The 26702-nt window shown below is 33.9% G+C and overlaps 1 protein-coding gene across 1 annotated transcript in view; it reads right to left on the bottom strand.

Annotated features, from left to right (window-relative positions):
• NBEA (neurobeachin) overlaps positions 1-26702 on the bottom strand; it is a 649896-nt gene that overhangs the window by 326516 nt on the left and 296678 nt on the right. Inside the window, exons 34-35 of the mRNA XM_061133617.1 lie at positions 20551-20612; positions 3175-3239 (exon numbers count right to left, since the gene is read on the bottom strand). Coding sequence (XP_060989600.1) covers positions 3175-3239; positions 20551-20612 — 127 coding nt within the window. The remainder of the gene's footprint in view (positions 1-3174; positions 3240-20550; positions 20613-26702) is intronic.

The following is a 26702-nucleotide window of genomic DNA, read 5'->3' on the forward strand; positions in this document are numbered from 1 at the left end:
CAAAATAATATGTATCCAGTATCACAGTATCATACAGTGTAGATTCATGCCCTAAAAGTCCTCTGTGCTTTGCCTATTCATCTCTGCCTCCCCTTAAGCCCTGGCAACCACGGATCTTTTTACTGTGTTCACAGTTTTGCCTTTTCCCATAATGTCATAGTTAGAATCATACAGTAGCTTTTCATATATTGGATTCTTTCATCTTGAAATATGCAATTAAATTTCCTTTATGTCTTTTCATGGCTTGATAGCTCATTTCTGTTTAGCACTAATTAATAAATACTCCATTGTCTTGATGCATCAGATAAATAAATGGGTAGTTATTTATCCATTCACCTACTAAAGTGCATCTTGGCTGTTTACAAGTTCTAGAAACTGTGAATAAAATGATTATAAACATCCACATGCAGGTTTTTGTGTGAATTTAAGTTTCTAATTCCTTTGGGTCGTACCAAGGAGCATGGCTACTGTATTGTATGGGAAGACTAGGTTTAATTTTATAAAAAATGGCACCCTGTCTTCCAAAGTGGCTGTCCCATTCTGCATTCCCACCAGTGAAGAACGAGAGTTCCTGTCACCCCACAGCCTGAGCTGCACTTGGTGTCGCCAGGGTCCTGGGGTTTGGCTCTTCTAATAGGTGTGTAGTGGTATCTCACTGTTGTTTTAATTTCCGTTTTCCTGATGACCTATGATGTGGAACATCTTTTCCTATGCTTATTTTCCATCTGTACATCTTCTGTTTAGGAACTTGTTAAGGTCTTTGGCTCATTTTCTAACCAGCTTTCTTGTTTTCTGATTGCTGAGCCTCGAGAGGCCTTTGCGTACTTTAGATGACAGCCTTTTACTAGACATGTCTTTTGCAAGTGTTTTCTCTGTTTGTGGCCTTCTTCTCATTCTCTTGACACTGTCTTTTGCAGAGCAGAAGTTCTTCATTTTAATGAAGTCCAGCTCGTCAGTTCTTTCTTTCATGGATCATGCCTTTAGTTTTAGAACTAAAAACTCATCACCAAACATGTAATCTAGATTTTCTCCTTTGTATCTTCTATGAGTTTCATAATTTTTCATTTTACATTTAAGTCTGTGATCCACGTTGAGCTAAGTTTTGTGAAGAGTATAAAGTCTGTGTCTGCATTTATTTTTGGATGTCCAGTTGTTCCAGCATCTTTTGTTGGAAAGATTATTTTTGTTTCATGGTGTTGGCTTTGCTTGGATGCACTGTTTGAAAACCCCGACACCACCACCAACTGGAGAATGCACCCGTCCAGACTAGGTTGAGTGCTCTGCCTTCTTCTCAGATTAGTGCCTGTAACGTCCGACCTATCACAGCACCCTTGTCTTATTGTATGTGCTAGTCTGTTTGTCTTTCCTCCAAATTTTGGAAACATGTTTGTCTCATTCACTTCTCTATTCCCAGTGCCCATAATAGTGTTTGGTATATAGTAGGTGCTAAATAGACATTTGTTATGTTAATATATATATATATGAGATGTGGTTATATATTTATAGCTAGCTACATTTCACTATTTGTTCCAAAATCAGTTTTACTGGAGAAACTATTGGTATAAAAATGGGAAAATGAATCTAAAATGGCACAAAGAATATTATGACAAGCATTTAGAGGTTTTCCTGGATTAATTTTTTTTTTTAAATTATAACTACTTTCTATAATTCCAACTCCTTCCCTAAAATAAAATAAATGCCAAACACTACCAATGAATAACAACACAGTTTCAAAAGGTAAAAATCTCTATTACCAAAATTTTCACTCTTTTTCTTTTCCAAGAAATAACTATAATCTTAATCTTACAAGCTGGAGGTTCAATTTGATAACTCTTCAGTACTACTGGTAACGGCATAATTTTTGTTTTTTCCTTCACAGCTGAAATGAGTTAGCACAACTAGCATTATGTGAAATGAGAGATTTTATAACTCATATGACAATGAACTGCCTGAACAAAGAATTTTTTTTCTATTTTTCATTGCCTGAACATGGATAATAATTATTATCAATTATTTTCACAATAAAGTTTTATAAGAAGTAGAGTATATTACTATGTTTAAAATGACTATGCTATAAAAGAAAATTAATATTCTTTTGTATCTTTTGCTTGGCAGTAGGGCAAATTTCATTTTAATATTAAGAAATGTAGTATTATGACTAAAAATAATTCAATCGTAAAATATCTAAGTGAGATATGCACAATAAGATGAATTGTAAAAACTGAGGCTATTTCTCAGAATATAAAACACTGATGGAAAAAAAATACTAAATTGTATTTACCTTTTTTCAAAATAGGTATTTATAGCATATACAACATAGGTTTCAAAGACTACCCTGTAAAATATTCTTTCATGACACCTCTTTTGATAAAGGTAAGTATTATATACAGTAAAATTATTTCCTTATTAATATAATTAAATATGGTTTCAAATAAGACACAGACTATGCCAAATCTTCAGGCATTATTTTCCAAAGAATGCACTCTGTCATAGATGAAACTCAAGTTGTAAGGGATGCAAGTCTCTGGCTAATAGAAGCTGTACATGTCAGAATGTTGTCTGTACATCTGTCTTAGTGTATTCATTGCCAACAAAGTATAGGAAAAATCATAATGAATGACAGTTTATCATAAAAGTGATAAATGCAATAATGAGCTCAAACATAAATCTTACCATAACATCATTTTAACAATGGTATAAACAGGTTGCTAGCCAGACCATGATAGTTCCTACATTTAACTTCTCTCACATTTTTACTGGGAGAGCAGAGAGCATGACATGGTCAAACGAAACTACTTTACATGAACTGAAATGGGCTGAAGGAGTAAACACTGAAGACGGCTTTGAAAACAGATGGAGCAGCAGATGGGACTGCAGACTGAGTTCACTTGATCTGTGTAAAACAACTTTACTATTTGGTAAGACATGGCTCAGATCTCACAAAAATCTTACAGACTTTGTCCCTTTATTTCATACCTGCTTCCCCTCTCCCAAATGAAAACTGCTAAACATTTTAAACTTTGTTCCTTTAATGTATAAGTACCCCTGTGATAAATCATTTAACTAAAATATACTTTGTTATGTATTTTTGTAACAGATGGCAGGAAAAGAGCAGTTACCCAGTGGAATAAAATGTACACTGACTAGTTGTCTAAATACTGTACAATTAATTACCTTCCTTCATTGATGAGCTCAATAAATGCAAGTCCTGCATTCTTCTGAATAGAATTTTGCCATTCCTAAAAGGAGAAAGCAGACCACGTGTAAGAAAAATGAGCATGTAAATGAAAGTTAACATCTGGTTTAAGGATCATGTTGATGCTAATAACTTCCACGTGATATTATTTCTAAATCTATTGTTAACAAATGCTATTTTCTGAGAAATGAAAATTTTAAAAGAAATCCTTTATTGCTTAGTTAAAAGGTGCTTTTGAATTCCCAGTGATGCAGACTGACATAGAAAGTGAGGTCACAAGAACAGATCCTCACTGTGACTGTAAACTGCTGCTTATTTTACACTCTTTCTATGGCATATTTAGAATATGTTTTAAAGAGCTTTTTGCTTATTAATTTATTCCAGGGACTTCAATTTTCTTGGTCTTTTTAATATAGCTGGCAAATTTAATTTTCTAGATTAAAAATTATATCCCTTTCAATGGTACTACAAATAAATATTTGCCTAATAAATTTTTATTAAAAATCCTTATTGATCAGTCATGTCACCCATCTATAGAGTTTTCCTCCATGATTTTCTACTAATTAAGTGTTGGCCATGAATGTGGCTTTTGGAAACATAGTCTCCATGTCACTCCTTCACTCTGTTCCTGATCTTGTTCCCTTTTAAAGCTTTGAACACATGCTGGGAATAAATGTGGTCCCCCAAAGTAGGAAACTGCTTTGTAAATATTCTCTGTTCTAAGTAGATCTGTGAAGAAATAGAACAAATCATGAATCTATATTTCCCCAGGAGACAGAATCAACAACTTGGAAACAGGGAGGTGATAGTCTGGGGACAGGAATGATCTAATAAAAGCCTAAATGACTTTGTTTTCAGCAAAGCCATTGTGTTTAAACACTTTCCAGGTAGCACTAGTGGTAAAGAAGCCACCTGCCAATGGAGGAAACTCGGGTTCAGTCCGAGTCAGGAAGATCCCCTGGAGAAGGAAATAGCAACCCACTCCAGTAGTCTTGCCTGGAAAATCCTATGGACAGAGAAGCCTGGTGGCTATAGCCCATGGGGTCGCAAAGAGTCAGATATGTCTGAGCACATTGTATTTTGGCTGCCATAACCTTTATCAAAATGACAAGATCATTGTTGCATCGTATGAACTTATTAAACCTTTCAAATAATTTTTGTTGAAAACAATTATAGGCAACACTTTTCTCTACATTTTAACAAAATGACTTATTGCTATCCTCATATATTTTGCATTAATTGAGGCACAGCATTAAGTGAAAGTCTCCAAAGAAGAATAAACAGGAAGACCTAGGCTGATTCTTGGGAGCCATTCACATTTTTAAGATTAGAAAAAGAGTAGTTGAAAAGGACAAGAAGAGATCTAGCAAAATTTAAGGACAGCTGCAAAATATTAGAAAACATCCATGTACATATACTGGCTCAGGAAAATTGAAAAATACAAGACCCTTTAATCACTAACAGCATTTTTAATAATAAATAAGTTGAAAATATTATTGCATGTGAACTGAAAAATTAAAATATAGCAAACCACAAAATATATGAAACACAAAGGTGAAACTACAAAAATAAAAAAGACGCCATTCCAGAGGAGGGTAAGGGAAGCTCTGGAGGTGGAGTCACGCCAGAGCCAGAGGATGGCCTGAGAGCTGGTGCCAACTCAGGCTGAAGGATGGGCCCAGGAGCTGGTGCCCGAGCTGGCTCTAGCGGTGGAGAGACTCCATCTCTGGTGCTGGCGCTGGATACAGCGTGGAAGCTGGCACTAGGTGTGCTGTTGACTCTAGGTCTCTCTCTGGATTTGGTGCCAAACGAACTCTAGCTCAGACAGTGGTGCTAGAACTGGTTGTGAATTGGCTCCGGTTCTGGGACTGATTCTAATTCTGGCACTGGTGCCAGGCGTGGTGTGAGAATTGCTGAGGGAAATGACTCTAGACAACTCTAGATCTGGAGCTGATGTCACCTCTAGAGCTGAAGCCAGAGCGGGCGCTAAGAAGCAGCTGGTAAGCTAGCTGGCTCTGGACCTATACATGGAAGACCTCCATCCAGTGCTCGTGCAGGCCCTGGCTCTGGCTCAGAGGTGCTGCCGGGACTGGCTCTAGTATTTGCTATGGCCGTGCAGCTGCTGATGGAGCTGTTTGACAGTTAGTGATGGGACTGCCTCTATCTCTGGAGCTGGCTCCAGTTACATAGCTGGTTCTAAAGAGAGAACACAAAAAGGAAGGATCTCTATTTCTCTCTTTTTTCCTATCCATAGGAAGCGAAACTATTTTATGTTCTCTGAGCCCAAACAAACAAAAAAAATTATAGGTTTAGTTTATCTTGCTCTTCTGCCACTTCTAACTGTCCTGGTCATCCTTTCTCAGACATGAGTAGATATCAAACACTTATGTGACATAGGATTTTAAGATGACAATAGCTAAAATGCCAATTTTCTAATACACAGTTTAAAACTTGATAACATAATAGTACTTTCCATATGTCTCTGCAACTTTACTTTTGTATGTTTATATGGATATTATATGATTAGATTTTAGGTATTGTATCATTGAAAGAAGAACCATATTTTATTCATCTGTAGTAAGCACAGACACAGAAGAAAGAGAAGATGCAACCTGCACTTTGACTATATACAGCATTAAGGCAACAAGAGTTCAATTCTGAAGTTTAGTGATATTGGATGGAAAACATAGAAAAAAGACCTTACATATAAAATTTATATTATTATGTATAAAACATTATACATATACATTTCTCAGTATCTTTTTTCTAGCTCTAGTAGTTATTTGCTTGCCAAACATGAATATTTTCTTTTCTACCACAGAAGCCTACTGGTTACACTTTAAGGTTATATAGCTTGGGGCACAAGAGTAGTTTTCCAGGCCTTGTGTAGTAAGGACCAAAGCAGAATTCACCTAGTGTGAAGATTTTCAAAATTTTGTATCAACTATAATAATCAATTTGGACAATTTCAATTTATTAAGTCATTTTCTTTTAACTACATTAATTAATATTTATAAGGCTAAAAAATGTTACCACTTGTCTTTCCTTAAGAAAGTGAGTTTAATTTTTTTTTCATTTTTCAAATTGCAGTATGAGATCAAAGTCCCAGACAGGAGACATACTAAGTCCAGGACATACATATTCATTTATCTGATGTCTGAGAGGAAAAAACAAAGCCATATAATTTAATTTAAAATTGTAAGTAATATAAAAAAAATAGTAAATATGACTTTTGAAACATAAGAGCATAGAATGCTCCTGTTATGGTGGATTGCATGGGTTACAGCATCTATCACCACTATATCCACTGCAGCCCGGGGTGCTGCTTCAATAGAAGGCTTAGAGAAGTAACAACTTAAGTCGTAAAAGTAACAATAAAACTAGGTATTTTAAACATAAGTTTTTAAGAGTTTAAAATAATTGTTTTCTGGAATTTTGCATGAGACATTTACTTTAATCTCTATTGTTACGGTGAATTTTAAATATATCTCATAAGGGAATGTGGAAAACAGGATATTTCTTCCCTTTAAAAAATGGTAAATGAGAGAGAGAAAAAGGAAAAACAAAATATTCCTTACAAAATAAAGTATATTCTCTCAGAAAATGTCAAGATTGAATATGGTTTGTTTGTTTTTAAATTTATTTGGCTGTACTAGATCTTAGCTGCGGCACGGAGGATCTTCGATCGTTGTTGCAGCATATGGGTCTTTAACTGCAGCATGTGAGATATTTAGTTCCGGCATGTGGGATCTAGTTCCCTGACCAGGGATCAAACCCAGGCCCCCTGCATTGGAAACGTGAAGTCTTAGCCACTGGACCACCAGAGAAGTCCCTTGAATGCAGGTTTTAAGCTTGAAATGACGGTTGTGCTAGTAGTGAACTGAAACTCGCTTAGTCGTGTCTGACTCTTTGCAAGCCCATGAACTGTACAGTCCATGGAATTCTCCAGGCCAGAATACTGGAGTGGGTAGCCTTTCCCTTCTTCAGGGGATGGGTCTGACCCAGGGATCAAACCCAGGTCTCCCGCATTGCAGGTGGATTCTTTACCAGCTGAGCCACAACAAATAATCAGTTTTGAGGGCATCTTTAGTTGAAAGCTCTAAACTCCTTGAATTGTCAGTAAAATATGGTATACAGTATTTGGTGGTAAACAAGAATGCGTAAGTGAAAAGAAAAAAATTAAATGTGAAGTAAAAAGTAACCCATAGGAAAAGTGTAACAAACAGCATATTCTCCTATTCTGTAAATGAGTCTTTAGATTTTACTCCTATGAAAAAGGGCATTATTATAACAAGAATTTATGTTGGCAAAGCAAATATTAAAGTGTGTAAAGAAATAATAATTTTAAAACTTTGGAAATGAGAAATGGATCAAGCCTACGTCATTATTTTCTCAACACTTAATATTACTCTTATTACTCATGGAACATTCCTTCTGAAATATAATTATTTATAATTTGTAGTGATATCTCACATATATGTGTCCCCTCTAGATCCTAAACTCATTTATAAAAAGTAAAATCTTATTTTATCCAACTATGCATATGTAGTAAGTAGCAAGTGACTGGCATACTATACATACTCAATGTATTTCTGTTGAATTTATTTCTCTAAAATCTATGGTATCACAAATCTATGAGTTCTCAATTCTGACTGAACGAACAAACAAACACAAAATCAACAGGAATGTTGCTAAAAAGCACTAGCCATATCAGAACAGTCTCTGAAGATAGGGCCCAGCAACAGTGTTACTATATTTTAAAGCTTCCCAAGTGATTGTGACGTGAATTCAGTGCTGAGAACTACTGACTGAATTCATTCTTCCCTCTCAACAAGACTGCACACACACAAACCTCAAAGTTCCTAACTCACCAGCATGGAGTGATTTAGTTATTATAAAGTGATGTGTATATTTCCTTTTAAATTGTTCAATTATTTAAATTCCTTCTACTTATTTGTAAAGTAGTATATTATTGCATCATAATTACATCATAATTATTGAAGTGTCCACATCCCTTATTACTATAGCCCTTTTAAGCTCTCAGACAGTATTTCATTCCCATAATATGGTATCTGTGTAAGACAAAATGTTACCTTACAAGGAACATGTAAAAAAATGAGTAATGAGTGCAGTTATGCAGTGATTCTATTCCTTTACACTGATACACATTTGTTCTTGCATTTCAAAATGTATTTCTTAAATGCATATTACTGTGTAACTGATTTGAGAAGTTTCAAAAGAATTATTGGGGAGGACCTCCTTGGCGGTCCCATGGTTAATACTCCATGCTTTCAATATAGGGTAAGGGGGTTCGACCCCTGGTCAGGGAACAAAGATCCCACATGCCACCTTGCACAGCCAAAATTAAAAAATAAAAATTAAGTAAAATACTGAAAGGGGAGATATCAAAAGCTTTGTGACAAGAAAAGCACACAACATATAAAATACACTGAGAGTTAAGGAACAGGATACGGCTGGGCAAGGAAAGGCCACGTTAACCCCCGTCCCAAAACAAAGTACATGAATACATGACAATGTACACAGAAAGAGAATAATAATAATCCATTGTCATCTCAACAAGGTCAATGCTTTGGCAATGACAGGAAAAAAGTATGCTCAAAACTCTTAAGCTACAAATCATTCCAAAGTCTTCTGCCATTTCAGAAAACATACACTCATTCACTTGCTCCACTACTGAAGAAAATGAGCAGCCATAAGAAAAGGTGTAAATTAAATGTAGGCATCAAATTTTTATCCTCGTGGGGAAACATACTAAACTGGGTTTGAACGCTTGTTGAGAGCTGTCAAGTATAGACAGGTTTGTCACAATTTTTTAACTCCTCTACATGGATGCATAACATTTCCTCAAGATGAAGGACTTTTTCAGAGATTTGGATATCAAGTTAAGGATCCTTTGAAACTAAACACTTTGAAGACAAATAGGTTCCAGAAGGATGACAATGAAATCCCCATGTTCTCTTCACAATCACTTTACGGCGGTTAGATAACACAGTAGAAATATCAGACCCTGCACATAATTTTTCCCCCACCAGTGTTTTCTCCTCTGTATCAATTCAGTGCACATTTTCCATTGCCTTCTGTTTTGTATATAATTAAGTTAACCAAGTTAATGTCCTTAGAGACTTAATTCATTTCAAATTATTTGAAAATAAGGGGAATATTTCAAGGTAAAAATAGGAGGTTAAACTGAGATCTTGTCTTTTGGAACTCCAGAATCAGTTTTTACTTCCTTTATCTTTAATGCCTATTTATCATTAGTTGCCAATAAAAGAAATAGGTATGTTCCTCAAAACAACTTTATAACATGTTCATTATAACTGGCATGCTTATAAATTCTGTGCAATAAGAAAAATTGTTAAGTACAAGGACTGAAGTAGAAAAATACTATGCAGAGAGAAAAACAGAAATGAGCAATGTTTTCAATGTATGCAAAAAAAATTAATGGAAAAATAAGCAAGTACTCAAAGTATAGATTTTTAAAAAAAAATTTCATTGCTTATTTTTATGAACCGTTTACAGAAAGCATTGTAGGAAAACCTGAATGTAAGAAATGAATAATCAATGAGTAGTACAAACAGATTATTGATATGAAGGTCAATAATAGAAAAATCACTAGGCAACATGGAAATATATCTAGTTGATCACTAAAAGAAGAGTTGGTGTATTGTACAAAGATAAATATAATGAGGTTACGTAGGATCTCAGTGGATTGCTGAATTGTGTAGTAAAATTAATACAACTTTTAATAATAAATAATCTTATGAATATATATACATATACATACTTATGCTTGTATTCATAATGAAAAATAATCTAGTTTTGTTTACAATATATATTTTTAAACAGCATTTTCTATATCTATGAACATAAACAACATACAAGCAAATTTATATTCAGCTAAACTTGAGAGGACACTCCTTCTTTACTACCTGCTACCAGAGATGATCAGAAGAAATAAAGGAAATGCCAACTTTATCAATTAAGAAAATGTTTCATATTTTAAGATTTACATAGGTAGGAAAAGAGTAAAAGCTAGAATAGGGTTTTAGAATGTAGTTTTGAAGAAAAAGAACTTTTAAAACTTAAAACCAGTAAAACAAAATCCTACTGGTCTGTAAGTCAATGAAATAACAAGGAATGTCTTTCTCTAATATCAATGATTTATGATAAAAAAGATAATTTACATTTAACAGAACACTTAAGAGTGAAGTCTTGACTGATATACTATTTTATCTTAAATTATATAATACTGTTCATACCACTCGATGATCATCTTTGAATGTTATGTTTTTCTAGAGCTAAGAATAGGTGTATCAGCAGAGTGATCCTGAAAACTTTATAACTTGAGATACTTGGCCAGAAAAAAGAGAAAAAATAAGATACATTAAAATATGAATATAAGAGAAATGATATCTTTAGAATTAAGAGCTCTAGACTGTATGGAACTATCATATAAGTGCTGGGTATTATTATATTAAACTACAATGCAAGTTTAGCTTGTCAAATATGTTCACAGATAAACCAAAGATAAAATAGACATTTAAAGTTTCTCAAGATGTATTTTCTGAGACCTTTTATGTACTAATACTTTGTGGCTACCTTCTATACTTATATAGAAGCAAGAAACCATTGTGAACATTTCCTTATTTTCAACAATAAATGGGGAAGCAACCATTCAGGATTGAGCTGTTGATGCTTCGTTGTCTGCTTGGCTTATTCGTTCCCATATAGCAAACATGTAGCACACATGATCTCAATTAACACCTTGGCAAAATAATAAAGTACCCCATTTATTTATATACATATATAACTTAGTTATATACAAATTATACCCAAAAATATCCTATAGCCATTTATCTATGCTACCATTTAAAAACAGAAGGAAGTTCTAGTATTAAATCTGGAATGTTAAAACCCTGTTTATGCTTTATTACCATGAAGCAGAGCTATGTACAGTTACAGTAGAATATTTTATATTTATTCATGAATAACAATGCAATTATAGGTGGATAAGCCATTAGAATTTTAGTGTTGCACAGAAACTGATGTATTGCCTGTCCTTTTTAACCAGGGCAAGAATCTTTGACACAATTAGCTGATCTTTGCTTGAAGACCTACAATATTCTGGACTTCTGGAATACCTAGTTCTATTTTTAGACTACATTAACATTAAAAAAAAAAAAAAGAAAAGCATAAATGTCCATATATGAAGAAAGAGCTGTACTGACCAACACAGAATCTACATCACATGCAGCTATTATAAGCACCTGAAATGTGGTTAGTGTGACCTGATAAACGTTCTATGCCTGATTTGAAAGGCTAAGGAAAAAAGGAATGTAAAATACCTCATTTTAAATACTTTTATATTGGTTACATGCATGCTGAAATTATATTTAGGTTACATGAAATATACTATTAAAATTAATCTCACCTACTCTTTTTCACTTTTTAAAATATAGTTTTAGAAAATTTAAAGTCATATGTGGCTCACATCATATTTTGATTGGACAGCACTATGTGACTGCAGCCATGAAATTAAAAGACGCTTACTCCTTGGAAGGAAAGTTATGACCAACCTAAATAGCATATTAAAAAGCAGAGACATTACTTTGCCAACAAAGGTCCGTCTAGTCAAGGCTATGGTTTTTCCAGTGGTCATGTATGGATGTGAGAGTTGGACTGCGAAGAAAGCTGAGTGCCGAAAAATTGATGCTCTTGAACTGTGGTGTTGGAGAAGACTCTTGAGAGTCCCTGGGACTGCAAGGAGATCCAACCAGTCCATTCTAAAGGAGATCAGTCCTGGGTGTTCATTGGAAGGACTGATGCTGAAGCTGAAACTCCAATACTTTGGCTACCTCATGCGAAGAGTTGACTCATTGGAGAAGACCCTGACGGTGGGAGGGATTGGGGGCAGGAGGAGAAGGGGACGACAGAGGATGAGATGGCTGGATGGCATCACCGACTCGATGGACATGGGTCTGAGTAAACTTTGGGAGTTGGTGATGGACAGGGAGGCCTGGCGTGCTGCGATTCACGGGGTCACAAACAGTCGGACATGACTGAGCAACTGAACTGAACTCAAATCTAGATTATCAACTGGGAAAAGTAATTTGTAAGCTATTGCTGTTACAACAGCAATTTTTTGCTTATACTAGTGACAATTTTGCATTTATGCGTAGAAATATAATTTGAAATGATATGTATTAAATGATACTTTTTTACTACTCCTGGGTAGTGAAAATATGAGGTAACAGGAAATTTTATTCAAACCTCTAATTCTTATTTTTAAATTGTGCTTAATTTTTGGGGACTACTTTTGCATTAAAAATCATCATGAGCATCTATGCTCAACTGATTTTCAACAAGAGTACCAAGATCCGTTGATGGGAAAAGGATAGTCTCTTTAGCAAATGGTGCTAGGAAAAATGGATAATCATTTGCTAAAGGATAAATTTGTATCGCGATACATACTGGATATAAAAAAATTACTCAAAATGAATCAAAGATCTAAATTGAGGTCCTAAAATAACAAAACTATCAGCAAAGAATAAAGGGGGAAACTTCCATGAGCTTGAACTTGGCCATAGGTTCAAAAACATGATATCAAAAGCATAGGTAACAATAACAAAAGTTGATAAACTGGATATCATTAAATTATAAACTTTTGTGCATCAAAGGACACTATTAAGAGAACGAAAATAAATAACCTATAGAATCAGAGAACATCTTTGCAAATCATATACTTGATAAGGATTTAATGTCTAAAATAACACTTTCAACTCAACAACAAAACATTCAATTAAAAAGAAGAAAGGATTTGAACAGGCATATGAAAAGATGTCAATACCACTAGTTATCAAGAAAACATAAATAAAAATCACAATGAGATACTACTTCATACTCATCAGGAATGGCTATAATTTCAAAAACAACAAATAAACAAAATAAAGAGGGAGAGAGAGAGAGAAAAAATAATAGTGTTGGAGAGGACATGGAGAAAATTGGAACCCTGGTTTATTCCTCATAGAAATATAAAATGATACAGACTTGGTGGAAAACTGGCAGTTCCTCAAAAAATTAAACACAGAATTACCAAATGACTCAACAATTCTACTCAATTATACACCTGATACCTAAAGGTATAAGCCTATAAGAAGTGACAACAGAGACTCAGATAACTTGAAGGTCTATGTTAATAGCAACATTATTCACAATATTCAAAGAATTAACTCTGTAAGTAATTAATACATATCTATACTAAGTGCTGGACACTGCAAGGTGTGGACGGCATGGTAAGGAGCGAAACAAAAAACATTACTGGCAACATAAAAATAAAATGGTTTTTTATGGTGTAAATGTATAGCATAATTAAAATTAATAACATTCATTTACAACCTTGAAAGACTCTCAGGCTTTGTCATCCTTAAGTTTAGTCTTTCTTTTTGCATAGTTTAAAAAAATTCTACAATTCAAAGGGATCTCAATTAATGTGAAATAAATATACTGATGAAACCATACAAAACTTATTTTCTCCATTGGCTGAATGAAATGCTTCCAATAATGAGGAATTGTTGGCATGATGCTTACTCTAAAGGAAACGCCAGTGTAATGGATAAAGAATATCATGCCTTTATCACCTATAAGAGCATCTAATTAAAACATGTAAACAGGGACCTATATTTCCTGTCTAGATATATGTATTTCAAATGTAAAAAGGAAGGATGGATTGGTTAAAATCATATAACAATAAACCTGAGAAGTTTCATGAAAGAAAAGAGCTTGAAATAACTTGGAAGATATGAAGTAATAGTAATAATTCTGAATTTTATATTTTGATAGTGGTAGTGGTTACATCAATATAAGGAATAAAATAGCACTGATAGGAATGAAATAGCACACACACAAACGAATGATGGAAAGGATAGTGAAAACTGAAAAATGTCTGTAATCTAGTTAAAAGTATTATACCAGTATTAATTTCCTTCTATTGACACTGTATTACATTTATATAAGATGGTGCTATTGGAGAAGGCTGGGGAAAGGACATATTGGATTCTGTGTACTATTTTTGCAACTTCCTATGAGTCTGGAATTATTTAACAACAACAACAAAACCACAGAAAAAAAATGATCCTGAAGAAATATGCAAGGGAAGAAAAAGAGGACAAATAAAATTATCTATTATAAAATATTTTATATAACTTATTATAAAATAAAGTATGTTGAAGTATGTAGGATTAAGCGGAACATATCCACCAAAGAGCAAGAGAATATACAAAATGGAAGGACAATGAAATATATACTGCTGTTTTCACTATTTTTCAAATTGTTGTAATGCCCCTGAAGAATTTATATGATGTAAATATAGGAAAATAAAAATAAGAAGAAAACAAACAAACCAAAACAGGTAAGAGAGGAAAGGGGTGGACATTATAGCCAAGTGTGGAAAGGAGTTTTAGTTCAGGCAAGTGGTCTATCAGTATCCATGGAGATCTGTGTCCCTCAGAACATACCACATTCCTTCTCCTGTGTCACAGACACTGTAGCACTCTTAAAGACTATCCTGCAGGAGGCCAAGGCTTACCAATTTCTTTTTGTCCCAATTGTCGCAAAAACTGATGAGAATTCATACATAGGAAAATAACTGTTGTTTCTCTTATATTAGTACCATTTTCACACAGATGAGCGTAGCACTTAAGTTTAGCCGTCACTTTCCTTCTGTGTTGATAATTCAGGTTGGATATGAACTAATCATCATCAAGGATTGAAGTGCTGTATCATGTACAAGTATCATACACATTAAGGTAGCTTAAAAATATTTTACAACAGAAAAGTGACCAGCTCAAAATATACCTGCCCATTTCTCCAGAGCTGAAATAAAAGAAATCAACAATAAAAGACCCTATGCTACTGCTGTTGCAGTTCAGTCCCTAAATCCTGTCCGAGTCTTTGTGACCCCACGGACTGCAGCACACCAGGCTTCCCTGTCCTTAACTACCTCCTGGAGTTTGCTCAACATCATGCCCATTAAGACTTCATGGAAGTGATCTAAAGTAATTTGAATTCCATGCTCTTTAAATCTTTGATTAAATTTTCACAGAAGATGGTGTAAATAATTGGGTAGACAATTATTGCTGTGATTGTTCAGTAGCATTCTCCCCAAGACACATTAAATACACATTTTCTGATTACAAACACTTAGTAATACTTTAGTAGTAATACTTACTAAAAGCTTTTTTTTTGGAATGTATACATTTCATTGTATAATTTTCTCCCTATTTTCTAATAATTGAAAGTGATTATTATGACCCATATTGAGAATGCTCTATATACGCTACAACATTTTCAATTTCCTGCTTAAATTTTATTTATACTTAGGATATATTAAAAGTTTCTTGCAACAAAGACGATACAACCATATTAATTCCAAAAATCTTTAAATGCCTGATTTGCTCCTTTAACTTTGAGATGACATTATACCACAGATAAAAGCTGGGGTTAGGTTAGGCATGGTCCAGAGAAAAAGGCAGGGATTTCTTAGATATTCAGGAATAAAACAGTTGCTTTATTCCTTTAAAAAACACAGGCAGAAATGCTAACAGGGAACAACATGGACTACTGAAACTATTTACAAGTGAGATGTTTCTTATCAATCTCAACTCTAGGCTGTTAACTTACTATAATCTTTTATATGAGAAACTACTTTTTGAGATGTACTGCATGGAAATGGGTAACTACCAGTATTACAAATAAATCCAAATAAATACATGTCTCCTACTTAATTTCTGATACACTCTAAAATGAGGCTGGTCATTGGTCTGAACACATACAGGTTCATTTCATTTCTCTCCAGACCTTTGTTTAGACTGAATCTCCTTGCCTGCTTAGGCTGTGTAGAAAGTCTATTAACTTCAAAAGGTACGTCTTTAGTCCATCTTATTAAAGCCTTTCATGAAAATCTTATTTTTATAGTTTAGAGGATCAATTTTCTGTACCACATATAGTTGTCAACTTGATGATATTCCATTTAAAATATCAAGTCACTACTTTTTATTCTTCCTTCATTTCAAATTCAGCTAGACTAACAGGCAAGTTGCATGGAGAACACTAGATTCTATGAAATAGAAAAATATATCAGTAGATCTTTAATAAAGATTACAAAGCTAAAATAGAAAAAGTTGTAACTAAATAATTCAATGTGACATAATTTCACCATGATAATTAGTAAGATTTCATATTTTGAAAGATGTTTGAAAAAATGTAGTTCATGTATATTTTCCTTAAATTTATCATCTTATTTTAAACAACAAAAACTCTTTAAATATTGAGTACTTATGAAGAAATATTCTTTAGTAGGCCTCTATATTCATCTTATCTATGTCTTTGCACCTCATTCTTAGGTTTATTATACTTAGAAGAAGAAAAGTATGTCTTTTCCTCTGTACCATCTGATTAAACTGTATCAAATTGAAGAAAAAATAAAAAAAATTAAAAGTTCAAAGGCTAAATCATTTAAAAACAGGAAGACAGTTCTTTAGTTGTGGTTCCTTTGTAAGTGCTGTGTTTAGAAGTCCTGGGTTATGGCCTTGATCACATCAGTGAAGTCACTAGAACTCTTTTTCTTTAAGTATATGATGTGTTTAAAAAAGAATAAAGGCAAACAAGACCACAAAATAATTCACGTTAGTAACTTCATATACAGATCTTAAAGAGACTTGCAAGACTGGCTTCTACTTTATGTTACTTATATATTTTGGGGGTTTTAATGAGAATAAAAATGATTTATTAAGCATACATTTGCTTAATCAGTGTTTCAAGTCAGAAAAGTACTTAGAAATACTGAGAGACTTTTTTTTTTTTTTTTACATAAAAGTCTCTCAATTTATAAAACATTTTTTATTGACAGATAAGGCACAGAAAAATGCAAGTGACATCTGCTAAGCTTTACTTATGAAAACTTAAAGAAATCCTATGGGATAACATCACTCAATTTTTCCTGGAGTACCTCTGATGGAGACTTCCTAAAAAAAATCTGGAAATAATTAGAAACTATTATAGTACCTTAAAAAGTTTACTTGAAAACTAAATCTGCTCTTCATCAAAGAACATAATACACTCAGAATAATGTAATAGAAAAATAAGGTACATATACAGAATAATGAAAAGCATTTCAACCACATCTGATTGTGAAAATTAAAAAAGTTGACAGAGGACAATAGTAGACCTGTGAGATACTGAAGAACTCTGGAGGAAACACTGTATTAACTGATTAAGCACTGACTTTTCAAGACACTTTATATTATTTTACTCCAGTTCATTCTACTCTTAATTTTTTAAAAAAAGATACTACTAAGTGCATTTTAAAAACAAATTGAAAGAAAAGAAGAATAGGTAAATCTTGAAATTTACTTTTATGTCATGAGATTTATAGGAAGAAAACTCCATATACAGTAAAAAAAGTTTTTGACTATCTGTGGAACAATTAATGCAATATAACGATAATGCTAATAGCATCTTAGAACTTAAAATATGTTTTTCAAGAGACCTAAAATTCCACTGGCATGTTCCTTAGAGTTTAAAAGACTGTCCATATGAACCAAATTATCCTTGACAAGTACCTTCAGACACTTGTAATATGATCTCATGTAAATTTAGACCATATTTTGCACACAAACCACTGGCAATAATAAGTTTATTCAAGAGCTCAAGATAAAAAGGAAAGAAAAGCTGATAGACTTAATAATATGTGGTAGTTAACATGAAGTTTCCGAAATCAAAAGCATCAAAATAAAGGCATCTAATGAAAGAAAAACAAATACTGTGAGAAATGCTGCATTTTCCTTTCCTTTTTCAGTTCTTCACTACCTGTTTTCTCCAAACAAAATGTTATCTTTCCATGTTTTATCCAAATTTAGGGGAAAAAACACATTCTAAGCAGATAAATAAACCAGAAAATTCCATTTGCATTGAAAATTTATTTTAACCAATAACTAAACCACACTGTGGATAACATCTTTGTTGTGTTTCCCACTGTGGGAAAAACTTATTCATGCAGTCCATCAAGATAGTTACTCATTCAGATTTCCAGCTATTTTATTAGTACTAATAATTGCTGATCATAACATGGAGCTATATCAACATTTGCAAAGGGTTAACTGTAAAACAGAAGAAAAACAACTCAAAACTCTGCTGTTTTAAGGATTCCTCAGGATTGCCTCTGCCTTGGCACCAAAAAAAAGCCTACAGAACCATGCAAATTCTATAGGGATCAGCTCCATTGTCAAAGAAATGCATTAAGGCCTGACGGAGAGAACTCAGCATTGAAGAGAGCTGCTTGCTAAGCAATCTCCACAGCACCCGCAACTATATTTATCTCTCTTTATCAGAAGTCTGCTACTGCTATGTTGTCTGGCTAATGGATGAAAACAGGGTATAAATCATCATGAATTTGAGTCGTGGAGAAAATGGCAGATTATTTTAAGAAATTCTGAAGACCTGTCCATTTTTTGTGTGTCCTCAAAGCCAAGGTTTTATATATCTGTCCAACAATGAATTATCTGGAAAAGATGTTTTTATAAGCTAATTTTAAAGCAGAACAGTGAATTCTTCCCACCTGAATGGCATCAAAGGAAGATTACTGATTTGCTTATCAGTTGTTTCTTTAAAAATATTTTGTGGAAAGTAAAATTTTTCAGTTTAATAGAAAATGAAACAACTGGAGCTTTTTTTTTTTTAAATAAAGACATTTTTAAACCATTTAAACGAGGTATTTTTAATCAATTAACCACTTAAATATTTAAAACACACTGAATTATTTTAGACATTCAACCTAAAAATCAAGTTGAGAGACATGTTTATAATACAGCTTTGCTGAAACACTGCATAGAGAGCTTAAATTTCTCACTCTTCCTTTCAATCAATAACTGAGGCAAAGTTTCATCTCTAGGGCCCTTAATGGCAGGAATTCCTGGAGCCAGCAAATGAGTAATGTTAAACCTATGATTAGATGATGAGGCCATCAAAGACACTAGACCCTAATGCTACATTCTTCTTTATTTCTCTGAACTGCAGTGAAACCAGGAGCTAAGGAAGAAGGAATTTTACATTATTTTCCCCCATGAAACCATTTCTTTCAAACGGGCATCACCAAGAATCTATGAGTTCCAGACAGATTTCACAGAATGTCTCTTGAACTCAGGACTCTACTCTGGCTTTGGGTGACAATTCTCAAATGTCCTGCAGATGAACTCCTGCCAGGGATGCTGTTTCCTTTAACATCTTCCTTATTTACATATCTGGATGAAAAGTGGAAAATGGATCTAATGATTTCCCTATGAACATATTCTTGAAGAAAGTAAACCTGAAGACTGAAAAATAATAGGTAAGTTTTGGTTTACTTTTGTTGATGCTTTAAAGGATTGGTTGAAGCCCTATTGCTGTTTATTTGGAAGTTAGTTGTGGTTTTAGTCAGACCTCAGGTCAGTAACTAGAAACAGTATATACAAATTTTCCTGTCTACTGAGGAAATTAGGATGTAAAAATTACTTATTACAAACATACATAAGTTCTTTTTTCATTCTCATATTACAAAATATTTAATAATTATGTGAAAATCAGGACCACCAGGAGACTTGGCAGAGTTGGCGAAAAGAAAGACCCTTAGGTCCCTATTTTGGTTATCAGAAAAATGTTACATACTATTTTCTTCTAATTGCTTAAAAAAACAATAGCCAGAAATTATAATTCTATTTTTAATTCTGACTATTAAAGATAAATAGTATGAGTAGATTTTTAGATTTTATACTGAAATATATAAATTATATTAAAAAAGGGAAAGCAGCAATGTACCATATCAAAAACCCCTCGCTGATCAGCTGTGTTTTATACTCTGGCTACTGCATTAAAAAAACAACCTCCAGTTTGCATTATCTCTAATAGTGAAAAAGAAACCATATAATTAACAACGAACATCAAAATTATAAATACTACTCTATTATTTAAAAAAGATGGATGTAAAGAAGGGTATCAACATAGCTATAACAAATTATATATATATTTGCAGAAATTAAAAAATAAGGAACAATAGAAGGCTAGGTGAGATGGAAAATAATAAGACAGCTAAAAGGAGGGGGGAGAAGGGAGATTAAATCAATATCTGCATAGCAAGATCATTTACATAAATACATATCTCAATTTATTTTCTTCATCTATGAGATAATAGACATTTTAAAATACATTAACATATACATATATATTTACTTCCATTCTCCTGTTTAATGACATAAAGCAATCCTCATGTAGTTTAATGCAATCACGTGATTAAGATTTCATACCTGAGAACAAAGCAGCATAACAAGCTCAACTACAGATGTGCTGGACTTCATACAAACGAGGCCTACAAAAAAGAAAGATTAAAATAAAATGAAATAACAGTGGTAGAAATCATCATTCTAAGTTAATTCATTATGTAGTTTTAACTTATAAAACATTTTTAAAAAACAGAATTCCTAAAATAAAATGGAGATACTCACTAACACATTCTTATAGCATTAATTTAAACATATACAGATATTTCAAGAAGATATGAAAAATATGTAAAAATTGACCTCAGACTTGGGTTATTTATTTGGTCAAGGCATTTCTTATATTTAAACAAGGCATGGGTAGCTTTCAAAACTGATAAGCCAGTTAGAGCTCCTTTTATTCCAATGACATTTACAATGTGATTGTCTCAGAAACACAGAATAATAATCACTGAAAATCTATCTAACTTTTCTTCCAAAAGACAAATTTAAAATAATTTTTACTTTATTATCAATGGTTAAATGAATTTTGAAATATTAAAAAATGAATTTCTCATACAATTAACATGTTACACAATACTTATAAAATAAAATATTCCATTGTTCTGCTTCCAAAGTCTCTGAATAGAAGTCAGAAGAAACAAGAATTCAATGTAATAATGGCTACTACTCATTGATCACGTGCTATGTCCTGGGTACTGTGTTAACCGCCTTATGTACAAATAACTCATTTAATTCTCATGATATTTTGTGACATACTATTATTATTACCATTCTACATTTAAGAAAATACTCTTCTTAAAGACAGTCTAAATGTTGATTATATATATTATTCATCGACTTTTTTCCATTAAAAGGATGACTGCTGTATATGAAGAGAAGGCAGGTCATGACTGGGTAGTATTTTTAACATATAGAGAAAGATGTAACCAACGATTAATAACAATCTCTGGAGGAGAGTAGTATGTTAATCATGATGTTTGCTAATTTAAAATATATTTTTAAAAGTTTTTAACTGTTTCTAAAATTGACTAAATTAATACTCATTTTTCTATGAAGACAAATATAATCAGTAAAAGCACTGCATAATAAGAAATGCCATGCTACCAGGGAAGCCTGATCTTACATTAGCTGTTGCTAAATAGCTAGCTAAAGTGAACCAGTTATTTTTCTCTTCTTAAGGTGATTTCAGTAAAGAGTCTCAAATGTCTTCCAGACACTAGCATGTATATTTATTGTAGGGAGTGGATAAATACCCTTTTGTGCCCATTCTACTAACAATTCTACCCTTAATGTGCAGACCTACAGAACAAGTTGTAAAAAGGCACTAGTATTCCATTTTATCAGATCTTTGGGCAGACAGCTAACTAATGAAATAAGAGGCAGATGTGAAAAGCTCATTTAAGAGACAATTGTTGTAATTGATCAGCGATTCTAATGCTCAGGAGATAGAGTCAGAAAGATTAATGGGATGTTTATCACCTGTTGGCTACTCAACTATTTGAAATTCAGACAAAGAAAAACTAAGTGGAAGTCCAAAGAGCTATGCATACTAGAAGAATCAAAATTAAAATCTATACTCCATATCAATTTAGATTTTAGACTGTAAGGCTATATAGTGAAGTATTAGGTTACATGGCTATATAATGATTGATTATACAAAGAATTATTCACCATATATTCTGTGTACTAGAGTTTTAAAATACAGTTTTTACAAATCAGAAAAAATATGCAATTATATTCATTTCTCACAGACTAATTTTAAATGAACTTCCAAAGAACTGCATGTAACAAGAATATTCATATTTTTACCCAAATATAAGCTATCATTCCATAATAAGAAGAATATAAACAAATGCTCCATCAATGCTTTTGTTCAAGGAAGTGATAACAAAATGACAGGATAGTCAAACTGCAATTTGAAAAACAGTATTCTGGGAACTTTGAAAATGGCCATTGTGATTTCAGGTCACTAGATCTTTGCACCTTTACTAATGAGATGTAATCAGAATGAACAGAATGATAATGGATCCTCCTCAAAAAAAAAAAAAAAAAAAAGAAACAAAAATGAAAACCTAGTTTTGCCATGAGAACACAAGCAGAGACAATTTTGGAAGACTTATCACCTTTCAAAAACTTTATAATCATTTTGGTTGGCACTATTTCTAAGTGTTAACAATTAAGTATTACTAAGACAAATGGATTTTTTATTAGAGGTACACAGTGGAGATATATAGAGATACTGAGACATTTAACAGAGCTATTGAAAATACAGACACTGTCTGATGACATTATCCTTGCACATTCTCTAAATAAAAAAGCGCTTATTTTTGAAATTCTAAGGTGAAAGCAATAAATGTGATTTTGTACAACTTTAGCCATAAGCTTAAGAAAGCCAAATTTATCTAGCAATGCTACAAATAACTCAGGCTATATATGCATAAAGCAAGTATTTTACAAGCATGTATCTCAAATGAGATGTGATTTTTTTTTTTTTCTTTCTGTATCTGGCAAGAAATCCATAATCAAATCAACTCATTTGAAAACTCCTTGTATGAGTAAAGGACAGTGTTAGCACTCAGGAGTATAAGGAGCAAGACAGTAGCTACATCTTCCTGAGGGCTCCATCTTTCAATTCAGATTTAAGATTATCTAACACTTACAAAGAACTTTATCATTTATAGGTTGCATTTATACATGATGTTTTATTGGATTCTCTTAACAACTACTTGAACTAGTTATTATTACCTCATGTGATAGGTTAAAAAATGAAGGGATTCAGTGACTAGCCCAAGGTGTTTCACTCAGTAAGTGACCTGAATTCAAGTCATCTAACTCAAAAGCCCATTTCTCATCTGCTGCAGAGCTGTTTAAACAATCTGACACTAACAGGATGACAACATGTGACAATGAGAGAGATCATAACGGTTAATTCAATCTTGGGTGATTTTGACAGTTTTCTTGGAGAAGATAACATACATGTTGGTCAGATGTGGGAACAAAAAGCTTAACAGAAAGTACAGAGGGAGCAGAGGACCAATAAATCCTGAGAAGACCTTTATAGTACGACTGGCTGATCAGAATATAGGCAGTGTGAGAAAGTGGGACTGGAGGGTTAAGATAAAATTCAAAGATTATCTATCTCCAGCTGAAAGAAATAAAATTACACATTTTTGAAAGTTAAGAAGAAGAATATAGAGAAAGGGATACAATGGGAGAAATGATACTAAGGATCAGTTATTCCTATTCCATGATGACTTTTCTCATCTTGTCAATTAAGAAGTAGGCCCCAAGGGAGTTAAACATATGTGCTCCTTTAATAATAACAACAACAAAAAGCCACCTTTACCTGCAAATATGTGCTCACCAGAATAAATATTCTAACTAGAAATAATGATGGAATACTGTAGATCATAGTAGCTTACCAGTATAAAGTGAATTCAAGGAGTGTAGATAATCAACATGTGAGAGAAAGAATCTTAAATATGTAGGAGGTACTCTAACGGTGAGAAAACTGTCTAGTACAAGCTTTTGAATACATTATGAACTATGTTGTTGAAAGATAAGGTTGGCTAGCTGACTAGCCAAGATACATGTATTTGAAAAGATGAATTAGGTGGACAAATTTGAGGTGGTCCAGACCCAGGCAGCAAAAATTTGCTGGGTCCAGATGAGTAAAACACCATTCAAGTCACTGGCAGTTTTTTGGGTTTCCATTTACTAGGGGTGAGAAATCAGCTTCAACTTTTAGAACTACGCTCACTTGCCAAAAGGAAAATAAAAAACAAAAACAACCAATCAACAACAAGAACAAAACCCCCACCAAATTCCACTAAACTGTAAAATGAATGTTAAAAGTTTGCCCTTTGGGATACAACCATCTTTCTTTAATACAAGAAACACTGACACTTTTGTTCAATGTGTGAGTCTGACTTCATGTATATGCAGAATTACAAGATCAAGTTTACATGCTTTAAGATAATGTGGAAAAATTCCATGTCTAACAGGATGCCCCCTTCTGGCAGGAGGTGAAGAGTACGAGGTGTTATGGTGATAAACAAGGAATCATACTTGGACGTGGGACTCATCTTCTAAGGAACATTGTTTTCTTTCAGCAAGGGCCTTCTCCCAAGAGAGAAGAGCATACACGTCTATGCCTGGGGCAGTGCTCTGACTACATTCTCTGTAAACTTTAATTAAATGAATAAATCTAAAAACCACCATTCACTGAGTAAATAGTTGATGTATATTTATATAAATGTTGGAGAAAAAAGATTTTAAGGAAAAGTAGGAATATTCTTTTAAGAACAAGAGCCCCATATATTAAAAAAAGCATTTATTGAGCATTGTGTCTTATGTGCCAGATACCAGGCCAGGTGCTAAATTTAAAAATAGTGAGGAAAGCAGGACAGTTTATATAAACAAATAATCATGACATATAGACTCTTAGGAGATACAGAGACAACAGAGTGTTAGACACACAGAAAGGGTAGTGAGCACCTCTGCCGAGGAGAATTCATAGGGACTGTGACCTCTGAGTTGCATGATGCTAATCCTATAAGCAAAAAAAAAGGGGAAAGTCATCCAATTTAGTTTTTAAATAACTTTCTAATGATTTTAACTTTTAGAAGGGCCCAAACTGTGGTTTCACAGGTCAACTGGCGGTAAAGGATTCACCTGCCAACACAGAAGACACAGGTTCGATTCGTGAGTTGGGAAGATTCCCTGGAGAAGAAAATGGCAAACCACTCCAGTATTCTTGACATGGACAAAACTGCATGGACAGAGGAGCCTAGTGGGTTCTAGTCCATGGGGTCGCAGAAACTTTGACATGATTTAGTCACCGAGCACCAGCACAAAACTTAATAAGGTCAAAAACTTCAGTTCAGTTCAGTTCAGTTCAGTCACTCAGTTGTGTCCAACTCTTTGCGACCCCATGAATCACAGCACGCCAGGCCTCCCTGTCCATCACCAACTCCCGGAGTTTACTCAAACTCGAGTCGGTGATGCCATCCAATCATCTCATCCTCTGTCGGCCCCTTCTCCTCCTGCCCCCAATCCCTCCCAGCATCAGGGTCTTTCCCAATGAGTCAACTCTTTGCATGAGGTATTGAAGTATTAGAGCTTCAGTTTCAGCATCAGTCCTTCAATGAACACCCTGGACTGATCTCCTTTAGGATGGACTGGTTGGATCTCCTTGCAGTCCAAGGGATTCTCAAGAGTCTTCTCCAACACCACAGTTCAAAAGCATCAATTCTTCAGCGCTCAGCTTTCTTCACAGTCCAACTCTCACACCTGTACATGACCACTAGAAAAATTATAGCCTTGACTAGACGGACCTTTGTTGGCAAAGTAATGTCTCTGCTTTTTAATATGCTATCTAGGTTGGTCATAACTTTCCTTCCAAGGAGTAAGCATCTTTTAATTTCATGGCTGCAATCACCATCTGCAGTGATTTGGGAGCCCAGAAAAATAAAGTCTGACGCTGTTTCCCCATCTATTTCCCATGAAGTGATGGGACTGGATGCCATGATCTTAGTGTTCTAAATGTTGAGCTTTAAGCCATCTTTTTCACTCTCCTCTTTCACTTTCATCAAGAGGTTCTTTAGTTCCTCTTCACTTTCTGCCATAAGGGTGGTGTCATCTGCATATCTGAGGTTATTGATATTTCTCCCAACAATCTTGATTCCAGCTTGTGCTTCTTCCAGCCCAGCATTTCTCATGGTGTACTCTGCATATAAGTTAAATAAGCAGGGTGACAATATATAGCCTTGACGTACTCCTTTTCCTATTTGGAACCAGTCTGTTGTTCCATGTCCAGTTCTAACTGTTGCTTCCTGACCTGCATATAGGTTTCTCAGGAGGCAGGTCAGGTGGTCTGGTATTCCCATCTCTTTCAGAATTTTCCATGGTTCATTGTGATCCACACAGTCAAAGGCTTTGGCGTAGTCAATAAAGCAGAAGTAGATGTTTTTTCTGGAACGCTCTTGCTTTTATGATGATCCATCGGATGTTGGCAATTTGATCTCTGGTTCCTCTGTCTTTTCTAAAACCAGCTTGAACATCTGGAAGTTCACGGTTCACGTATTGCTGAAGGCTGGCTTGGAGAATTTTGTGCATTACTTTACCAGCGTGTGAGATGAGTGCAATTGTGCGGTAGTTTGAGCATTCTTTGGGATTGC

This window comes from Dama dama, chromosome 30, assembly GCF_033118175.1.
Source record: "Dama dama isolate Ldn47 chromosome 30, ASM3311817v1, whole genome shotgun sequence".
NCBI lineage: Eukaryota > Metazoa > Chordata > Mammalia > Artiodactyla > Cervidae > Dama > Dama dama.